Genomic DNA, 19,248 nt, shown 5'->3' on the forward strand with positions numbered 1-19,248 from the left:
GATACCAAGACTAGAAAATGCTCTCCTTTTTGTTGAAATTTTAGCTGCCAGGAGAAGCTACTTAAATGCAATAAATTAGAGTTTATTGCATTTAAATAATTTTAGGTATTTATTTACTTTAAAACACTGTCCTAATCTGAAAAGTGATTGGAGAAGAGATGTCAGAGTTGAAATATTTTTGGTTTTTCTTGTTTTTTCTGATGTTTTCAGAAAAAGTTGTCTGTTATACAGACACTGGAATGTCGGAACTCAGGCCATCCCTCTGGGTGTCCAGAGTTGCTGGGACCCCTGCCAGGGGGCTCAGAGACCCTGGCACACAGCCCAGAGCACCTGTGGGTTTGGTTATGACCCGTAGAACAAATTACTAGCTTGGTATGAAGACCTGAAAGCCACAGAAGTTTAAGTAGTGCAATAATAAAATTATCACTAGGTGAAAAAGTAGATTTTGGGGTTTTTAGAATAGGGGTTTTGGGGACAAGATGGAGGGACTTGGGTGTGTCTAGCCTTTCTTCTTCTTCTCTACCTCCATCTTCTGCTGTGATGTTGGCACTTTTAGATTGGTTTAGAGTAGAAGCTCACTGTCTAACATAGGTGATAGGTATTGGAAAGCAATTGTAAACATGGTATACGTAGTTTGTAGTATAAAGAGAAAACACCTCCCTGGGGGCAGGCAGAGTGCCTGGAATCGTCCTGCTGGATGGACCTCGGCACGGCAGGAGAAAGAATTTTATAGATAAGATACAATAAACAACTCTGAGACCGAGAGCTGAAGAACTCCGACTCATTCTTCGAACGTGCGGGCCAAAACAGAGACTTTTCACGTGTCTCGGGGCTGCAATAAACTGCAACCTCCCGAGACTGGAAAAGGTATATAGCTGGGAAAATATAATGTGGGTCATGTTTTATTTGATTTCTTTTCAGTTAGATTGTTTGCTTGTTATCTTTCTATGAAATTGCAGTTGCTAATGAAAGGTGCTAATGTTGCAAACTCAGCCCACTTTAACATACAGGATGGGCAGTTTAAAAAGATTTTACAACTGTGTAAATGTCATTTGGGAGATAGGAAAAAATTAATTTGAAACCACATGATACTTCTGGTAAAATCTCTTACAGTGGCTGTAACAGCACTTTAGCAATGTGGAATGAGATGTTTTTCTTCAGGCAAAGCTTTGACTGCTGTATTAATGGCAGATATTTTTTTCTTCTTTCCCTTGCTTCCCTTCTGTTAGCATCTTGCCTTTATCCTCAGAATCAACAGCCATCAAGATAAAGGCACAAAAATGACAGAGTTTTGGCTAATTTCTGCTCCTGGAGAAAAGACCTGTCAGCAGACATGGGAGAAGCTACATGCAGCAACTACAAAACACAACAACCTTTCCACTAACTCAAAGTTCAATATTCCGGACTTGAAGGTATGTAAACCCCGTGTCATGGCCTAAGAAGTGTGTTTGTTTTGCACCATCTTTGTTTCTCTAGATTAAAACCCGCAGATGTTTTAGAGAGAGCAGCTGACTTCTCTTGGTCTGTACGTGTGGGTCTAAGAAATAATTCAGACAACGGTTATCTTTTTTTCTGAATTTCTAAGTTAGTTGTTCACACTGTAAGTTTTCAAGATTCAGCAACCTGTGTTCTTTCAGCAAATAAAGCAGTTTTTTATGAGTATGGTAGTCTTGATCTCATGATGGTAGCAGTTAACTTGGGGAAGAAACATAGGAACTTGTGATCTGATTATTGAGAGTTTCCTTTGACGGTTTTGTTTTGCCTTTTTAAAAAATTATTTTACGTTTTTTCCCCTTCTGAATTGTCTGCTCCTTTTCTCTGCCTGAGATACAGTGAAAGGTTCAAATTAAAATACAGGAGTTGATCAAAGAGCTGCTCTGCCTTTTCTCTGTCCAGAAGTAGCATTCTTCTATTAGAGCAGTGGTTTATCTCTGACTGAGCATTCCAGTGTGACCTGCTAATGTGTTGTGGAAAATGGAAAAAAAACTGTTTGAACTATTCTGTGAGAAACAAATAGTAACAAAATCTGAAATTTGGGTTAATCCAAGCTAATCTTGGATACAATCATACAATACAATCATCAGGATGTGGAAAAATTATGAGCCAGTATATTCATTTAGAAAAGGTCTTTCCTGATGCCTGGATATTTCTTGAACAAGAATTTGGAGCTCAGTTGAATGTAGTGAAAGCCCATCAAGGCTTACAAAATTGAGTTGAAAAATGCCATCAATCTTGGTCTACAGAGTGCATCAAGTTCAGGTGGCATAATGCCTTTTTCCTGTCTCTGCTAAGGAATGAGCCCAGGGCACAAAGTGCTTCAGTGTGCCTTTTTACATCTTCCAACTGCCATAACTTGTATTCACATTTGGACTGTCCTGAGTTAGAATAGGGACTAGAACAAATGTCTGTCTCCTCCCAGGATATCCTTGGACATTAGTCACGATGGCTGTCAAACTGTAGGGTGCCTGCAGCATTTAGAGGAGTTATTGCTGAAAACTGTTGGGGCCCATCAGGGTTAGAAACAATTTCTTTTGCTTCTGCTGTGCTTCCTAAAAGGGACAGAAGCTGAATATACTTTATATACAGTGGGAAAATAGTCTGGCTTCTGTGGACCTGGTGAAACTGTTTAAGTAGTGAGATCCTTTAGTTAAAACTCATTTAAACAGTGGTTTAGTCTCCACTGAGTCTTATTGCTTAAGGACTTGCTTGTCCTGAGGCTTTTAAGTGACCAGTTAAAATGAGCTTCCTTATTCTGCTTGTGGCCCCCAAGAAGGTGAGGCATGGAAAGTCATTCTGTGTGATGTTTCTTAAGTAATTCTGCTCCTTTCTGCTTCAGAACTAAACAGAAAAGCACTAATGTCAATTTCAGTGGTCAGATATATAGGAAATAGATGCTAGATTACAAATATGTTAAATGTTAATAGCCCTGTAATATTTCAGTGAGAAATGTGTACTCTAGATACATGAGATTAGGGAAGAAAGTGTTTTTCTGGAGGAGAAGGGAAGAAAGAGTGAAAGCTTGTCTACAACCTAGATATTTTATTACCCAAGATGCAAAATGTCCAGACTCTTGTTGGTCTCACTGCTGCAGTACTCTTGTATTTTCAGAGTTTTTGATGTCCAGGTTGCCTCCAGTGCTGAGATTCCTGATCAGTGAAATTTCACATTTGATCTAAAGTAGTGAATTAAGTGCTGAAGCAACTGCTTTGTAAGAAATGCAGCCAATTTATAGCATAGACATTGTTTTACCATGTTTTGGATGGCTGGATTGCAGAACTGAAACTGAGCACCAAACGAGTGAGTTAGGTCTGATCCTGTGGTGCTTTGAGGCAGGGGTGATATCTAACAAGTGAAACAGTGTGGCTTTGGTAAATCAAGATGTCTGAAATCTTAGGGTCCAGCATTTTATGTAGTTCTGGAGAGATACTTGTTGGGAGATGTAGCTTTTACTGTTAGCTGGTTTTCTCTTTCTATGTTTATATACATCTTCTAATGCATTTTGATCTTTGCTTCTAGGTTGGCACCCTGGATGTTTTGGTTGGTTTGTCAGATGAGCTGGCTAAACTGGATGCGTTTGTGGAGAGGTAACAGTTCATTTTTACTAGGATGCAAAGTATTAGAGTAATGATGTGATGGTTTGCTGAGTTTTAATAATACACAGGTTATTTTCAGCATTTTTTGTATCACAGTGCTCCTCTGCAGGCAGTCAGCAAGCTCAGATTTAAGAAAGCTACGTTGATTTTCACAGTATCTGTTCTTGAAAAAAGGAAAGTAATCTGAACTTCTTATGGAATAGCAGAACATTATGCATTCTCTCTTCAGTAGTGCTGTGTGGTGCTGGGTCCTGGAGAATTGTCAAAAATTGAGCCTGACAGATGCAGGAAGTGGTGAGGAAATGAAGTAAAAGCTTGTAATTCTAGCAGGAATACTGTTTACACATTTTGAGAAAGTAACCATGTAATTTCCTAATCCATAGAAATACTTAAAAGTATTAATATTAAAATGCAAAACCTATTCATTTTGAAGAAACTAATGACCTTTTGAAAGTGATTTTAAGCAAAAGTAGCAGAATTTCACATAACCAGAACTCATGGAGCCATCTTCTGTTTCAAAGAGAGCAGTCTTAAATAGACATTTTTAAATAGAAAAGGAAACTATTTGGCCTGGCACATGTGAATAATATTATACATGGCTTTTAAGTTAGGAAGGCAGATCTTGAGTGTCAGATTGCATTGTCAGGGTTATCCTGTGTTTAGTTTGTATTACTGTTGACTTCTACCTCTCTACCTGTTTCTAGAAAGGGGTTAGAATTTTGGAAGTACAACAGACTTAAAAAAAAAATTGCAATATAGTGACTTCAAGTCACTTCAAGTATATGAAGTCAACACCAATGCCAACACCAAAGCAAGCTAGCCTCACCTTGTTGAGAACTGGTGAGCAGCAGCAATAGAGATTTTAAATAAAGTTGTGGAATACTGAGAAATTGGTCTCCTTCAGATATTGGGCCCAGCTTGTGCTCTCAGAAAGTTTGGATGTAGAACAGTCATCATCCTTGTTTGATCCAGTCACTTTTGATCCAATCTCAGGCAACTTAAAATGAGTTTTATGAATGGTATTTCTCAAATGGCAGGTTTGGGAGTTTATTGGTTTTTTTTTAATATATTTTTATCTTCCAATTTTTAGTGTTGTAAAGAAGGTGGCCCAATATATGGCTGATGTTCTAGAAGACAGTAAAGATAAAGTTCAGGAGAATCTTCTGGCCAATGGAGGTAAAGTGTTAACCATGATATCCTAATGTATTCTAAAACTGTAGAAGGGAAGGCAATGATCCTGAAACTTACTGAGGTACCAGGAAGCCAAGTGCAAGGGGCTGCACCTGGGTCAGGGCAGCCCTCAGTGTCAGTACAGGTGGGGCATGAAGGGATCAAGAGCAGCCCTGCTGAGAAGGACTTGGGGTGCCAGTATGTATTTTATTTTCAGTAAAGAGCTGCACTTTTCTCTGAACTAATATTTTATGTTCAGAGCCATTTAATAGAATTATCACAGCTTGTATTGATGCAAGAGAGGCTACTATGAGTGGATAAGGGCTTGGAGTAGTGTCTTTTTTAGAAAGCTGTACAAACCTGTCACTTCAGGGGAGCCACATGGTCATTGCTGCCTTTTTTGCCATCATAACCTTCCCTTCTCCACCCATTTTTCACACAGAGCAAAAAGTAGTTGCTCTTGTCTGTAGTTCTCCAACCATCTTTGACTTGGTAATAAATGTCATTTATGGTCTACAGAGGTGGTGAAACCAATATCTGAAGGCAGAGGTTATGGATAATTTACAGCTTGTTTATTTTCAAATTTCTTAAGCAGCAGGGTCCACACATGGGAAGATCCAGTCTGTTACAGTTCTCTTCTGTTAGAGTAGTTCTACAGAGAATATAATACAGTTGTCTTTTTATTGTCAATCTTAACAAAGTTCTTTAAAATTCTAGTTGACTTGGTCACCTATATAACAAGGTTCCAGTGGGATATGGCCAAATACCCAATCAAGCAATCCTTGAAGAATATTTCAGAAATTATTGCAAAGGTAAGGTAACTTGTTTTATAAAACTTCCCTATTTGAACTTGAGATATTTATGCACAAAACTTGCTCTCAAAGCAATTTGTCTGTTTTAGTCAGCTATCAATACAGTTAGTAACCAAAGACATACATTAGGATGTGGCTAGGGTTTGGAGAGTGCTCCCTGAAGGCCATCATGCTGATTTTTGTTTCCTAGGATCGCTGAGCTAACAAATTAATAGCCAGGAAATGATGTTTCCATTTCAGTTTTGCTGTACCAGCATATTGCTTGTCTGATGTTCTCAAACCTTGTGGGCTGTTAGCAGTGAACCAGGGAACTTATTTACATTCTGAAAGCTGTGGCACTCAGTTGTGAGGGGAGAAATAAGCCTTCATTGTTAGATGTAAAAAAAGTTCATTTGAGAGTTTTCATGTGTTTTCCTCATCCTTACTTTGGCAAAGTGTTTCATACATGGAGGGCTTTATTTTTTTACTTGCTTGTAAGCCTCTACAGGGTCCTCAGCAGTGACTGGCTGATTTAGACGGTGAGACAGTTCTCTGTAGACAGTCCTTGCTCTAGGATCTTCCCAGCCTCTTCAGGTTGTTTTTTCCCCTTCCCTGTTTTCTGTAAGCTGCAGACTGGCTCTTGGAACTGCCTGTGTTACTAACTGGAAGTACATAACTTGCAAAAAAGAAGAGGCTGTTCTGGGTACTATAGAGACAGTTTTTGGTGGTGGATGTGCAGGGACTATAATGGGGTTGGGATGGTGGTAAGTGCTGGCAGATTTGTGCTTTGCTATTACTGCAGATTCCTGAAACTATTACATTAATTTTTTTGCAGAGATTACAAAATTTTGATATATGCTACAAAGATGATTGAGAATGCAATTGCTACTTTCATTTTTAATATTTTCTTTGGGACTATCACTGTATCTTGCATTTATTTCACAAATTACATTTAGTAAGTATTCTTGGAAAACACCTGCAGTGTGGCCTTTTGTTAGAGGGTGACTGGCTGTCTTATGGCTCTGAAGATTTGCACATTAAGACTATCATACACATATAAAATAAAAATCTTAATATCTGACATTAGCACATAATATTTGCTTCTTCAGAAGAAGGTACCAAAATGAAGCACTGAACTTTTTACAGCAGTTATAGTACAGCACTTGTTTTTGCGGAAATTAAATTTGTTGAAAAAGAAACATAGGACATGAAGAGATAATGCCCTGTTTTGAAAATTATCAAATATTCAGTGCATGTTATTCTGTGTCCCAGAGTCTGCTAGATAAATAATCTGCTTCAACAAAGCTCTAGAGCCTGAACTTCAACTGTCTTACATTCTTCATCTACTTTAGGGACCTCACTGACTTGTTGTATTGGATAGTTAATGTGGACAAACAGGTCTGCTGGAGTTCAGCTTGAGTCATCCTGTTGGGGGGTTTCCATTTTGCTTCATGTTTAGCTGTGCTTGTATTCCATAGGAAGAGCTTTAGGACATAAACGTGTCACAAATCTGATTTCAAATAGTTTATAAAATATTTTCAGCAGTGAGCCATAGATGTATGTCCATAAATTAGAGAAGAGAAGGAAGATGACTGCAGATGCCTTATGTTCTTATAGAAATGACCCCAAGGAGATCATATCACAGGACTTGAAACAGTTTTGTCCCAAGGCAGAAAGAGTCCTGACAGAGATAAAGTCTTCATGTAATCACATGCCAAAGTGAAGATATAGGAAAATTGATAGAGCTACATTAATTAAAATCTGTGAAGCCTCTTGACAGGTTGATGTTAAATAATTTGAAAAGTTTGTCAAATAATGAATTACTGCATTTCCTGTGTGGTTTTATGTCATCCTCACTCACTCAGGCAGCAGATTCTGATGTCTGTCAAAATGAGTAATGGCAATTGCAGTGGGGGTTTGTCAGTTGAGAAGAAATTACAGCAGTGTCAGAAACATTTAAAATAAAATTATATCTGCTGAAACTATTCATCAGGTTTTTTCAGCTTTTAACTTGCAGAAGTTTTGTGAACCCCAGCATCAATACAGAAGACTTTTGAGATGGCATCTCTGCTGTGTGAGAGCTGTCACTTAATCGAGTTATTCTTCGGATTTGAAATTAGGGGTCAGACTTATGCAAGGAGACAGCCTCAATATTTTTAGTGCCCATGTCCAACCTTTTCAGCAGCCCAAGCATGCATCAAAGTGCAACAGCTCAGCTGTATGGCTGAAAGACACTGATGTATTGCCAATGACTGCCAAAGTGATTTAAATATCTGGGGTTGCTCTGTGTAGAGATAGGCTCACTGTGTTAGACTGGCACTTTCCTTAGCAATACTGTAAATGTGTCTTCCTTTTGCAGTGACCTTTGTGAGTTATTCACCAATTCTTCTTGCAGAAGGAAGTTTGTATTGTTGCTTCATTTGGTAATTTTACACAAATTTATTTTCAAGAGCTCTGTTGTGGCATTGAGGTTTGTGGTTCTGTATTCTCTAACATTCAGTAGGAAGCAAAGCTGGTTGTTTTTCACAAGAAACTTCAGTCAGTGCAGCAGTAACAGATTTTTGTCTAAGCAGTCATTTTTTAAAAGACTACTGACTCTACAAATGAGAGCAATTAAGAGTATTGTCAAGTAGGAAATGCTGAATGGAAATGGTTTGTGAAGGCAGTGTTTGGTATCAAAGGTTTTTGGGCTTTGTCATTAATAATGCATAGTTATACTGTTGTTGAAAGTTTTGATCCTTGGAAAAGGCAAAGGGTTGTCAGTCTGGGGAAGAGCTAAAATGCACAAAGGTACTAGCTTAATATCTTCTGATTCATTTTCCCCTTATGATGTCCTCTAGATGTAAAAACAAAAAAAAGGTGCTGGTGTTACTTCTTGTAGTATTAAAAAGCTTTTATGAAGGTATATGCCTTGTGTGACACCTGCTGAAATGTTCTGCATGTTGCTTTGCTAAAGGTTGTATCAGTCAAAGGATTTAAATAGCCTTAAGTACTCACCTGTTTAATTTTGTCATTTTCAGAGTATTTTGTCTAAAGGATTTCTGTATTTGTAAAGGTGCAAGCTGTTAATGTGTTGCTACATGAAACTAACAAAATGTTCAGGCTTTTGATGACTTCCTGCTACAGACAAGCCAACTTAGGTGCTACTATAAACAAGGTCCTTAATTGAGTGACCTTACTTTTAAGAGAGATTTATTTTGTGGAAACAAAATCATATCTGGATCTTCAAGCTGAAGTGTTTTATGCAAACAAAATGTTTTGTCAGTGATCTAAGTCTATATAAAGGGAGAGTCCCTTGACAGTGTTCAGAAACTTTTCCCTGAGAGTTTTTTCATGCTTGTACCTCCTTACTACAGTGAGGAGGCAGTGAAGGAGGCAGTAGGCAGCATTATAATCCCAGACCAGCATTGTGCCATTGCAGTTACCCAACTGTTACTGAGTGTGCCGATTTTAAAACACTTCCTTGTATAGGGTACACACCAATATAAGTATGGTTGGCAGTTTAACATGTATTAATTAAAGTGCTTCATTTGTTTTGTACTCTTCCACTTGCTGCCAAGTTATCCAGCTGGGAATGAATCATTTTTGGTAATCATGCTAATTAAGCCATCCTTCTCAAATCCATCCTCCGGGATTACTTGAGCAGCAGTGGCAAGCTGAACATAAGTTCTATTCTAGTTCTTTAGACACAGTTCCTTTTCTTTTCATTTTTAAGGGAGTAAACCAGATTGACAATGATCTAAAAGCAAGAGCCTCGGCATACAATAATCTGAAAGGGAATCTTCAGAATTTGGAAAGAAAGAATGCGTAAGTTGTATTATTTTTTCTAATGTCGTGCAGGAACAGTATCTAATCATGAAAACTTAAGAAAATGTTAACTCTAAACTTAATGTATTTTTGAGGTGTTTATCAGTCTTGAAGAGCAGCTGTCATAAAAGAACATTTATTACCAGCTGTCTGGTTGGTGCTAACTTACCTGTGACTGAAAAGCAATTAAGATATCACAAAAGCATGTACAAATAAGCATAAATTGCTGGAACTTCTGAGAGGAGCTTGCTGTTAGTGGTAACACTGCTACTTAGGTGTCTTGTTTAAATAAGAAAGTCTTGCCTTCACACCACCTTAACTGGTTTTCTTCCCTCAGAATTTACCAGCAGAGACAGCTGTTGGGTACACACAGCTATTAAATTAAACAAGGGCTGTGTGTTATCTTGTCACATACGTGTGATGATTATCTGAAGTACAGTTGAGGTACAGTAGTTATTCTGTGCATGTGGGGTTGATTAATGTGCCTGAACCCTGCCATTACAGTGAATGGCACAAGCCTGCTGGCTGATTCAGAGCCATGGGTCATGCCAATGACAGTATGTGACAAGCTGTTATAGGAGTGAGACATCAGTTCTGTGCTAAGCCATGGCAGTTTGTCAGCTGAACACCATTAAACCTGTGTGCATTCTTGGTCTTTTATGAATACGAGGAAATACGCTGCTTTAAGTTTTTATTGATGCTCTGCATGTAGGTCTGTACTATGTTAGTTATAACTCTGAGGCTCCATGTGCTAGAATCCACAGTTAATGGTTTTAATGGTTTTGCAATTTCAAATCACTTTTTAAAAGACAAGTTGGCCACTTAAGTGTGTGACGTATTTGGAATATGGAAATGACGCACAGCAGTGGAGCTACTGATAAAAACGTCAGTGACTTTGAACAGTGAGATATAAAGTGCATATAAGGACATTTTGTTTGCTCTGCTAATAGCAGTTGTGTAGGTAAAATGTGTTTTTGAGAATGCTGTATTATCAAGCATTGGAAACTGTTATCCAGACAAATTCAGTTCTTAAATGTGTAATTGTTCTTGCTTTGTTTCTCTGCAGAGGAAGCTTGCTAACCAGAAGTCTTGCTGATATTGTAAAGAAAGAGGACTTTGTACTTGATTCAGAATATTTGGTCACATTATTAGTGATTGTGCCGAAGTAAGTGTATTCATCCTAAGAGTAGAATACAATAAGAAATAAAAATCAAATAATAGATCTCACAACTCTATAATACTGTCAGAATGACATTTGAATTTACCTGGGGCTTTCCTGGATGAGCAAACAGAACTGTTAAGATGCTCAGGAGAGATAAGTGAGCGTCTGTGCCTGTGTTCCTTTGTTCACAAAAACTTCTTATAAGGACTGCTGAGTGCTCATGAATTTCTTAAAGAAACTGGAAATTAGATTTATGTCTTTTATTCAGTGTTTGCTATGACTAGTCATGTTCCAGATGGTGTCCTTATGAAAATAAGTGCTGAGTGAAAACATGACTTGTTTTACATTAGAAGGCTTAATCATTAAATTATCCTGGTTAGGACTATGCTAACTTCCACCACTTAGTGAGTGAACTCTTTACTGCTTTGCTCTGCACGTTTTTAGAATGCCTGAACACTGTTTTTTTCCTTTTTTTTACTTAACTAAGTCTGTACCATTGGAACCCTGCTTATGTCCTGTCCTATCTGGGGGATATGGGAAAACAGGCTGTTCTTATTTGAAATATTTAAACAACAGAAACCTCATGTTTTCTCCTGGCCAAGGAAAGTGGTGATACAGATGCCCTCAAAACTGTTGTAAAATGAAAAAAAATTGCCCTTGACTGGAGCTGCAAGCAAAGAGAGCTCCTAATTTATGAAAAGCCCACTGTCTCTCTTTACCACAGGAGCCATTAGAGTCTGTCACATGTTTTTCCTCTGGTGAAAGAAAACCAATTTTGTGGTGGCTTTTGCAGAAAGCAGGTGGTTAGAATATCTCTGCTGTTATTTGTCTTGTTTTTGCTGTTGAAAGGATGGAACCTCTTCACAACTAACTACAGAATGGCAGGGCTTCCAAAATTCCCAGTCCTTCAGGCAAGTGCAGGACTCTAGGGAACCTGTTTGTAATTGTGGAAGAAGTATTCCTCTGCTCAAAAGAGCAGAGTTGCATGAGGAGTTTCTGATTAACCTTGACAGTTAATTCCATTTGGTCCCCTGAGTTCTCTACTTAATGATGATTTAATTTCATAGTTCTTTGATTTAAAAAATGTTGCACTTGTAAACTGACATGAAGACTGAAAATATGTTACTTTTGCAATCACTATAGTTTATTTATCAATAATTATAAAAACAGCATGAGGAGAACTGAGTGTTTCTTGAGTCTGGCATATTTCTTAAAACCCACACCTGAGATGGAAGATGTGATGATTAAATGTTTTTACCTTTAAAAAAAACCCTTGATCCATTAATCTCAGATTAAAAGTCTAACAATAACCTGTGTATTCTCTAGGTTAAATTACAATGACTGGGTCAAGCAGTATGAAACACTAGCAGAGATGGTTGTACCACGTTCCAGCAAGTAAGTTGTGAAATGCTAAATCTTATATTTGCATGTGCTGTGTTTCAGGGGTGTCCTTTATCTAGAAAGACTTTGAATTTTAAAGATTGGTCAAAAAACTTGTCAATATGTCTAACTTTATAGCTTTATCTGATCAAATCTGATCAAATAATTGAGGAAAGATTCAACTAGAACTCTAGAGTTAACCAAAGTTATCAAACTTAACTTATGTGAGAAGAGTAAGAGGCTTGAAGAGTTAATCTAGTTCTGGTCAGATATATTCAGCCTCTGGCTGGAGTGTGGTGACGATAAGCAACAAATGCTGGCTGCTGGCCTGTAAGCTTTAGGTCTGTATTCACAGGACTTGAACCAAGTTATATGAACTCTGAAAGCTTCCAAAGAATGAACAACTGGAAGTGTAAATGGTTTTGTTGTGTACAAAGAAAGGTAGCTTGTCTCTTTTTGTTCCTGGTATCAAGCTGGTGCTAGGTGCTGTGGTGGGCCAGATTAAACCACTTTAGCAGCCTTGTAACCACGTTGAAAGATAAAAGTCCACGTGGAGCACAAAGCATCCATTTGGGGTTAATTTTAACTGACAGACTGAGGTTTTGATCAGGAAGATCTGATGCTACCAGTTCTGCGCCACTTAAAAAATCTGAACTTGCTCTGGATAGCTTCACATTTGGAAGACCTGCTAGTGCTTCTTACTAAATTATTTGGAAACCATGGCCTAGGGCTAGCTTAAGAAAAGGCAACTTGTTAAACTGTTGGATAATGCTTGTATTGAAGACAGTATGACATTGAGGAACAGTCTAAATCTGTTCAAGCTTTTTTTCCTAAGGCAAAGCCTCAAAATAAGCAATATTATTTTTAATTATAAAATAGTAAATCTAGGGGTCATCTTTGCAGCCTAAGAAACATTTTGTTTTGCCAACGTGTATATTTTTAATTTGCATATTTTTCTATTTTATATCCATTTCATTTTTCTTTAAAACACACATTTCTAATAAAACTGTAGTCCAAACATTTCAGTACTAAACCAGCTTCAGTTACTTTTTTTGTTAAATAAATTTTAATTTGAACAAATATCATATGAAGTGGTTTTGTGTGATGAAGTCTCTCAATGTGAAGTGTAAGCTGCCATCATTTATGAAGGGAGTAATTAAGAGCAGTCAGTTACATTCTGTATGAGGTGCTTAATTTGGGAACTAAATCTTGTATAATTATCTACATTTATGTCTTGCCTTGTAGCAATAAAGTACAACATGTGGTACTGTGTGACTGAACTGTGCTGACTTGAACCTGGTTAATTCTGACACTTGGTTTGTTTTCTTTCTGTGCAGTGTACTCTTTGAGGACCAAGACAGCTACCTTTGTAATGTCACCTTGTTCAGGAAGGCAGTGGATGACTTCAAGCACAAAGCCAGAGAATATAAGTAAGGTTTATTTTGTGTGCAGTCTGTCTCTCATGCTTTGAAGGATCTCTAGATAGATACTTCTGATTTTATTCACTTACAAATGCAGATTTATGGTCCGTGACTTCCAGTACAATGAAGAAGAGATGAAAGCTGATAAAGAGGAGATGAATAGACTGTCAACTGACAAGAAGAAACAGTTTGTAAGTCTTAATGAACTGGTCATTACAGAAATGTGAGACATCTAAGACTTGTTATTGCTACATAAAATTTTCATGAAGTTATGATTCAGAGAAAGCATTGTAGGGATGACATGATGTAGCCAGCCTGCCACCCAGCTAATCTACTCCGGGATAATTGAATTTTGTGCAGCACAAGTGCTCCTCACTGCATTGAACCAAGGGCTGGTATTGCAGCTGATAATGTTTGAAGTTTGACAATGGACAAGTGTTTGAATTGCATAATCAGGTATTACTAAAAGGATCTTTAATATAGTTAGATCATGACAACTGAGATGGGGACCTGAAGGGACAATGGGAAGTCTCATTAAATGTCTCTTTATTTTCTATCAAAACATTCTTGAGCAATTATGTCCATAGTGAACTCTGTTTTTAGCTTGTCTTTTATTATGGTACAGATATTGAGTAGCTGCTCAAACATGCATAATGGGCTGAGTCTTTTTCTGATGTTTGAATAGCTTATTTTTTTCTCTCTCTTTTCTTTCACAGGGACCTCTGGTTCGGTGGCTGAAAGTTAATTTCAGTGAAGCTTTCATCGCATGGATTCATGTGAAAGCATTACGTGTTTTTGTTGAATCTGTTTTAAGGTAACGAGGCAGATTTGAATAGTGATTTTCTTCCTAGACTTGGTAAGAATTTACATCTAGCTTGAGTTTACCAAATTGAAGCATGTGAATGCTGCTCTTCTGCGAAGGAGAAAGCAAAAAGTAGGGCAGTAAGAATAACTGGTGGCAATAGCTCTTGTTGCCACTTGTGAAATATTTGAAGTAGATAATTGTGTGTCTCCCCCTTGGATAGTCTTTTCACTATTCCTTTAGGAGTTACAGACACTCTGTACATAGCAGGGAGATATATTTGCTGATTTTTAGGTTACTTTATGAGCTGCTTGTAACAAGAGCTAACTACATCTTATATTTAAATGGCAAATTTGATTAGTTCAGAATAACAATAGCTTGGCATCATGAAATCTATGCTTTTTCTTTAAGACATGCCTTTTGTAATCTAAAGTTTTCAGTTTTAAACTACTCTACTAATTAGAAATTTTATCTGCTTTTTTTTCTTCATACTATCCACAAGTGTTGTTACAAGTCAAGAATAGATGTAGTTGTTCTGCAAAGGAAAGACCTTTATTTTTTATAGTTGAAGACATTCCTACTGTGGTCAATAAAAGGCAAGGTGTATTTAGCCTTTTTGGTCAGTTGTCATAAAGGGGAAAAGCAGAAGAGAAAAAGAAAACAAATCAATGAACTTGCATTCTTGCTGCTGTGGCCTTATTGTGAAGACAAAAGTTGAGTAAAGAGTGAAGAAGAAAGCTGAACCTGACTGAAATGCTGGCAGCAATTTCCACGCTCCTAGAAAGGAAGATTAAGTAGAAACTACATTGTCCACCAAGTGTCATAAGCAAAGTAAATTAATGGAATGTTCAAAATTTAGTCTGTGTTCAGGTAACATTGAGAATTATGCTAAATACTCAAGGATTTAGAATTATTTTTAAAATATTTAGGCTTCTGTTTTGGTATTTTAAGCTTGGAGTTCTACTTTTTTGATGTCTTATGAATTGTAGACACAGAATGGTTTTGCGAAAATGGAAATTAGCAGAATTTCCTCTTTAGCAATAGGACTCTTTCTCAAAAAAAAATTCTGCTTTGAATTATGAAAGAAGGTTTATTTCAGCATTTCCATGGTTTTCTACTTGACTTCCTCAGGTATGGTTTGCCAGTTAACTTCCAGGCAATGCTGCTTCAGCCTAATAAGAAAACAATGAAGAAACTGAGGGAAGTTCTGTATGACTTGTACAAACATCTTGACAGCAGTGCAGCAGCTATCATTGATGTAAGTACTTTTTAACTGCTACTAGTATGTTTAAACAAAGTCGATTGGCATCATTAAAAAGCTGTACCTCTCCATATTCTTCTTTTCTCACAGTACGGAGAATTTTGTCTCCTTAAAAAATGCTGCCTCTGTTTTACACTTTTGCAAGGCAGATGGTATTTAAAGTTGCAACCAATATATTTGAAGAACTGTCTGGTTTAAAAGCCACATGTAATTTCTTCTTACTGCATTCTTTCCTACTGCTGATGGAAAGATAGAGACTGCAAGTTAGCATAGTAGTCCTCTGCTGTAGAAGGCTGAATCATTGTCAAAATGGAATCAGCCTTTCCATCTGTAGAGGTCTCATTTTCATATCTAAAAACTGGTTTGTTGGGAGGCTTATTCTACTAATTTGCTTTGTATTGAAAAATGATGATGTTCGTAGTTAAAGGTTAACTGAAGATACCATGAGCTTAGCTGAATTAAAAAAGATTCTTAATGGTATATTGAATGTAATGTATTTCCAGGTCTTTTTGTGGAAAGAGGATGTGAGACAATTTAGGTGAAAATTAAAGATGCTGAACTTACATAACGTCCTGGATCATTTGGCACCCTATAGCATTCTCATCAGAAACTGGCAGTGTTTAGATGTAGTAGTGATGATGTGTTTACTATAGCAATGGATGTGAATTATTGATGCAGAACTACGTAGACTTTGAAAAAGCACTTTGTATTTACTTTTGAAAAATACTGTTAGTCATTTGTCAAGGTTCTAACTTTACCTGTTATTTAAACAGTCACTTGAATGTGAAAATTTAAGCTTGAAGTCTTACCTGGCCTATTTGCTTCTAAAACAGTTTAATATTTCAGCTACTTCTTAATAGGAGTCTGAATTGTAAGAGTATAACTGGTTTCAAAACTTTCTTTGCAGGCAACTATGGATATTCCAGGTTTAAACCTCAGCCAACAGGAGTACTACCCATATGTGTACTACAAGATCGATTGTAATTTGCTGGAATTCAAGTAAAAGTTCCCTAACATGACAATCTTCTCAGTGTTGGTGTAAACAAACAGAAGTGAGGTTGAAGTATAGTAATACTTTTGACATTCTACTAATCATATGCTTGCTTCTTATGTTAGGTGAATTGAACACACTGTGGTCCATCTCTAGACATTTTCTTTTTAAAGAGCAGTGTAGGTAACCAGCTTTTAATCAACTATGTCTGTAAATGTATATTGAGAGAATTGAAGTATTTATAAACAGAGTGATTTATTTAAGGAAAAGCTTATCCCTCTTTCCTATCGTGGTCTGTGTTAATTACATTTACTGTTGTTTATAAAAAAAACTTGTTTACAGAAGGCTAGTGTAAATGTTCATGGCCATTTTGTTCATTTGATTTAGTAGATACAACTGTGTTAGCGTTGTTGAACTGTGATGTAAAGTATGTAAAATTGGTATGAAATCGTGCTTTCTGAATGGTTTAAAATTACAATTGATGCACTGTAAACACAGGGAAAATAAACATACCTGTGCAAATGTGTCACTTTCTTCTACCACATAAAATTGCAGATACTTGTGTCTAAACTGAAGCAATATGTTAAGTCTTTAATAGTGCTGCATCCTGCATGCACTGGTACAGAAATACAATTGGCTTCAGCACAAGTACTTTTAGGAGATGCAGGAACTAATTTTGCTTTGTGCAGAAAGGCTCAAGTATGCTGTTTGGCCACCACATACATGTATGAGTGTTTTTCATGTTTGTATCTTTGTGACTCAAAAGATGTGAGACAATCACTGGGAAGATGATGGCGAGCTGGGATAATAACAAGCTAGGCTGAGCTGGGATTTTGGTAATTCTTTTCAGTCAGTTGAAGCTTGAGACAATTTTATAGCTTTGCACACTGTATTATTAGATGCTCACTTTTTTTTTTTTTGCAATATCTGTTCTCCACACAGGGAATATGATGACTTCCCTCTCATGTGGATACAGAGGAGTTGTTGATTTCAGTAGCAGCTATTACAAGTATTCTACCTGTCTGAGTAGCTAAATATGCAGTAAAAGCTGCAGTATTGTTTAAAACTGACTTGAATCAAGTGAGACTGGAGGAGTTCTGATTTATCAAAATTAGTATTTGAAGTACTGTAACCACTGTATTCTTTTCTAATTTAGTCCCTAACTGAAAATATCAGCGCTCCAAGCACTATAGAGCTTTCAGCTGTGGGATCTCTAATCATAACCCAGCAGCACCTTGGAGGAATTGGCTAACTTTGTAAGTCTACATTGATATCTCTAATTACTAAAAGGGAAGTCTAGGTTTTGAGTGCAAGAGTTGCATCTAGCTACTGATTTTGACAGGGTTTGACATCTATGGAAATATTTGCTGTGTAAATTTATGTTTGCTTTTCTTCCTGTTTTTATAGACAGAAAGGGAAATAGTGAGATCAGGTGTCCTGTTGTAGTCACATTTCTGCTTCTCCCACTTCTCAGTTCCTTACAGAAGATAACAGCTGTTTAGTCTGTTGTCCAGGTTGTTAAAAGTGTGCCCAAGTGGAAGTTTTCCCTTTTATCACCCAGCTCTGCCTCTTCCACTGGCTTTTGTTACTGCTGCTCACAAAGGTTGTCATCTTGATTCTGAGCCCACTATAACATCTACACAGTGCCTAAAGGTAAAGAGGGGTTTTTTTGTCCTGCCTCTCTAATCACAGGAGGAATCAGGCTAAACTGTTGTCTCTGTTCTTCACCTTTGTTCTCTTTTGATTTTGTTTTCAAAGCTGTTCTACAAACAAGTGCAGGTAAGGACTTAGGTTTCCAGTAAGTCCTGTATGAAATGCTTTGCTGTGTTTTTCACCCTGTTCAAGATACTGGTGCTTGCTCAATCAGCCTTAGATCCTTCTGAAATGAATGGAGGCAAATAGAGTGGCACTACCATCCAAAGTGAGGGAAGCAGTCAATATGCTGAAAAACAGAGATGTGGAAATACTGGAGAAATGGGCTGACAGGCCCTGCAGCTAAGAGAATTGCCAAGTCTAGTGCTGGGGGATGAATAACTCTTATGCCCCAGTGTGGGCTGGGTGTGGACTAGGCAGGAAGCAACACTGCAGAGAAGGAGCTGGGATTGCTCATGGGAAACTAGTTGTGCTTGTGGCCAGCCTTCTCCTGGGATGGCTGCTGGCAAGAGGGTAGCCATCCTTCCCCAGTATTTGGCACTTGTAAAGTCCTGTCTGGGCTCTATAATGCAAGAAGATGGAGCACCACGATGGATAAAGTCCAGTGGAAGCTACCCAAGCTTGTCAGGGAGGTGGAGCATGTGGCACTGACTGGGAGAATCGTGTCTCTCTGTGCTGGGGAAGAGATGGGAAAAGCAAAGAGCAGATTTTACTGGTATTTCCAGCTGCCTGAACAGAAGATACAGAGAAGATGGAGCTTTCTGATGTGCCTGAGCACTTCTCAGAGGTATTTGGCAATAAGGAGAGGCAAAGGATGCAAGTTTGAATGTGGGAAATGCTCACTGGAGGCTGTGGTGGGTTGACCTTGGCTGGTGGCCAGTTACCCACCAGCTGCTCTCGCTACTCCTGCTTGATGGGACAGGGGAGAAAACAGGGTGCTAAGGCTCCTGAGTTCAGATAAAGATCAGTTACTGTCACAGGTAAAACAGGCTAGGCTTTGGCAAGATGGGAGAGTTGGAGTTGCAGGAGTTTATTGCCAGTTCAAGAAGATTTGGTTTGTGAGAAGCAGACAAAAAGTGAATCGCCTTATCCCTTTGTTTTTCCTGAGGCTCAGCTTAACTCCGTTACTTCTAACCTCTGTCCTTCTGTCCAGCAGCTTAGAGGGATGGGGAATAGAGGTTATGGTCATATGTTCATAAAATTCCTCTCTGCTTTAT

The 19,248-nt window shown here is 37.8% G+C and overlaps 1 protein-coding gene across 1 annotated transcript; it reads left to right on the plus strand.

Moving 5' to 3' along the window:
• Positions 1-1,215: 1,215 nt before the first annotated feature.
• Positions 1,216-16,907, plus strand: ATP6V1C1 (ATPase H+ transporting V1 subunit C1). The gene is made up of 12 exons (XM_005423465.2): positions 1,216-1,412; positions 3,517-3,584; positions 4,684-4,769; positions 5,481-5,575; positions 9,270-9,361; positions 10,428-10,526; positions 11,850-11,918; positions 13,241-13,333; positions 13,422-13,515; positions 14,041-14,138; positions 15,258-15,384; positions 16,295-16,907. Exons 1-12 carry the CDS (start codon positions 1,281-1,283, stop codon positions 16,388-16,390), a joined length of 1,149 nt encoding a protein of 382 aa, XP_005423522.1. The 5' UTR covers positions 1,216-1,280; the 3' UTR covers positions 16,391-16,907.
• Positions 16,908-19,248: the final 2,341 nt, after the last annotated feature.

Source organism: Geospiza fortis, unplaced genomic scaffold (assembly GCF_000277835.1).
Source record: "Geospiza fortis unplaced genomic scaffold, GeoFor_1.0 scaffold200, whole genome shotgun sequence".
Lineage (NCBI taxonomy): Eukaryota > Metazoa > Chordata > Aves > Passeriformes > Thraupidae > Geospiza > Geospiza fortis.

What these genes read in the sequence shown, in the direction of transcription:
- ATP6V1C1 (XM_005423465.2), top strand. Translation starts at nt 1,281, where the DNA reads ATGACAGAGTTTTGGCTAATTTCTGCTCCTGGAGAAAAGACCTGTCAG. An exon ending in AATTTGGAAAGAAAGAATGC is followed by an intron (nt 9,362 to 10,427) that starts GTAAGTTGTATT and finishes GTTTCTCTGCAG; the next exon opens with AGGAAGCTTGCTAACCAGAA. An exon ending in CTGACAAGAAGAAACAGTTT is followed by an intron (nt 13,516 to 14,040) that starts GTAAGTCTTAAT and finishes TTTCTTTCACAG; the next exon opens with GGACCTCTGGTTCGGTGGCT.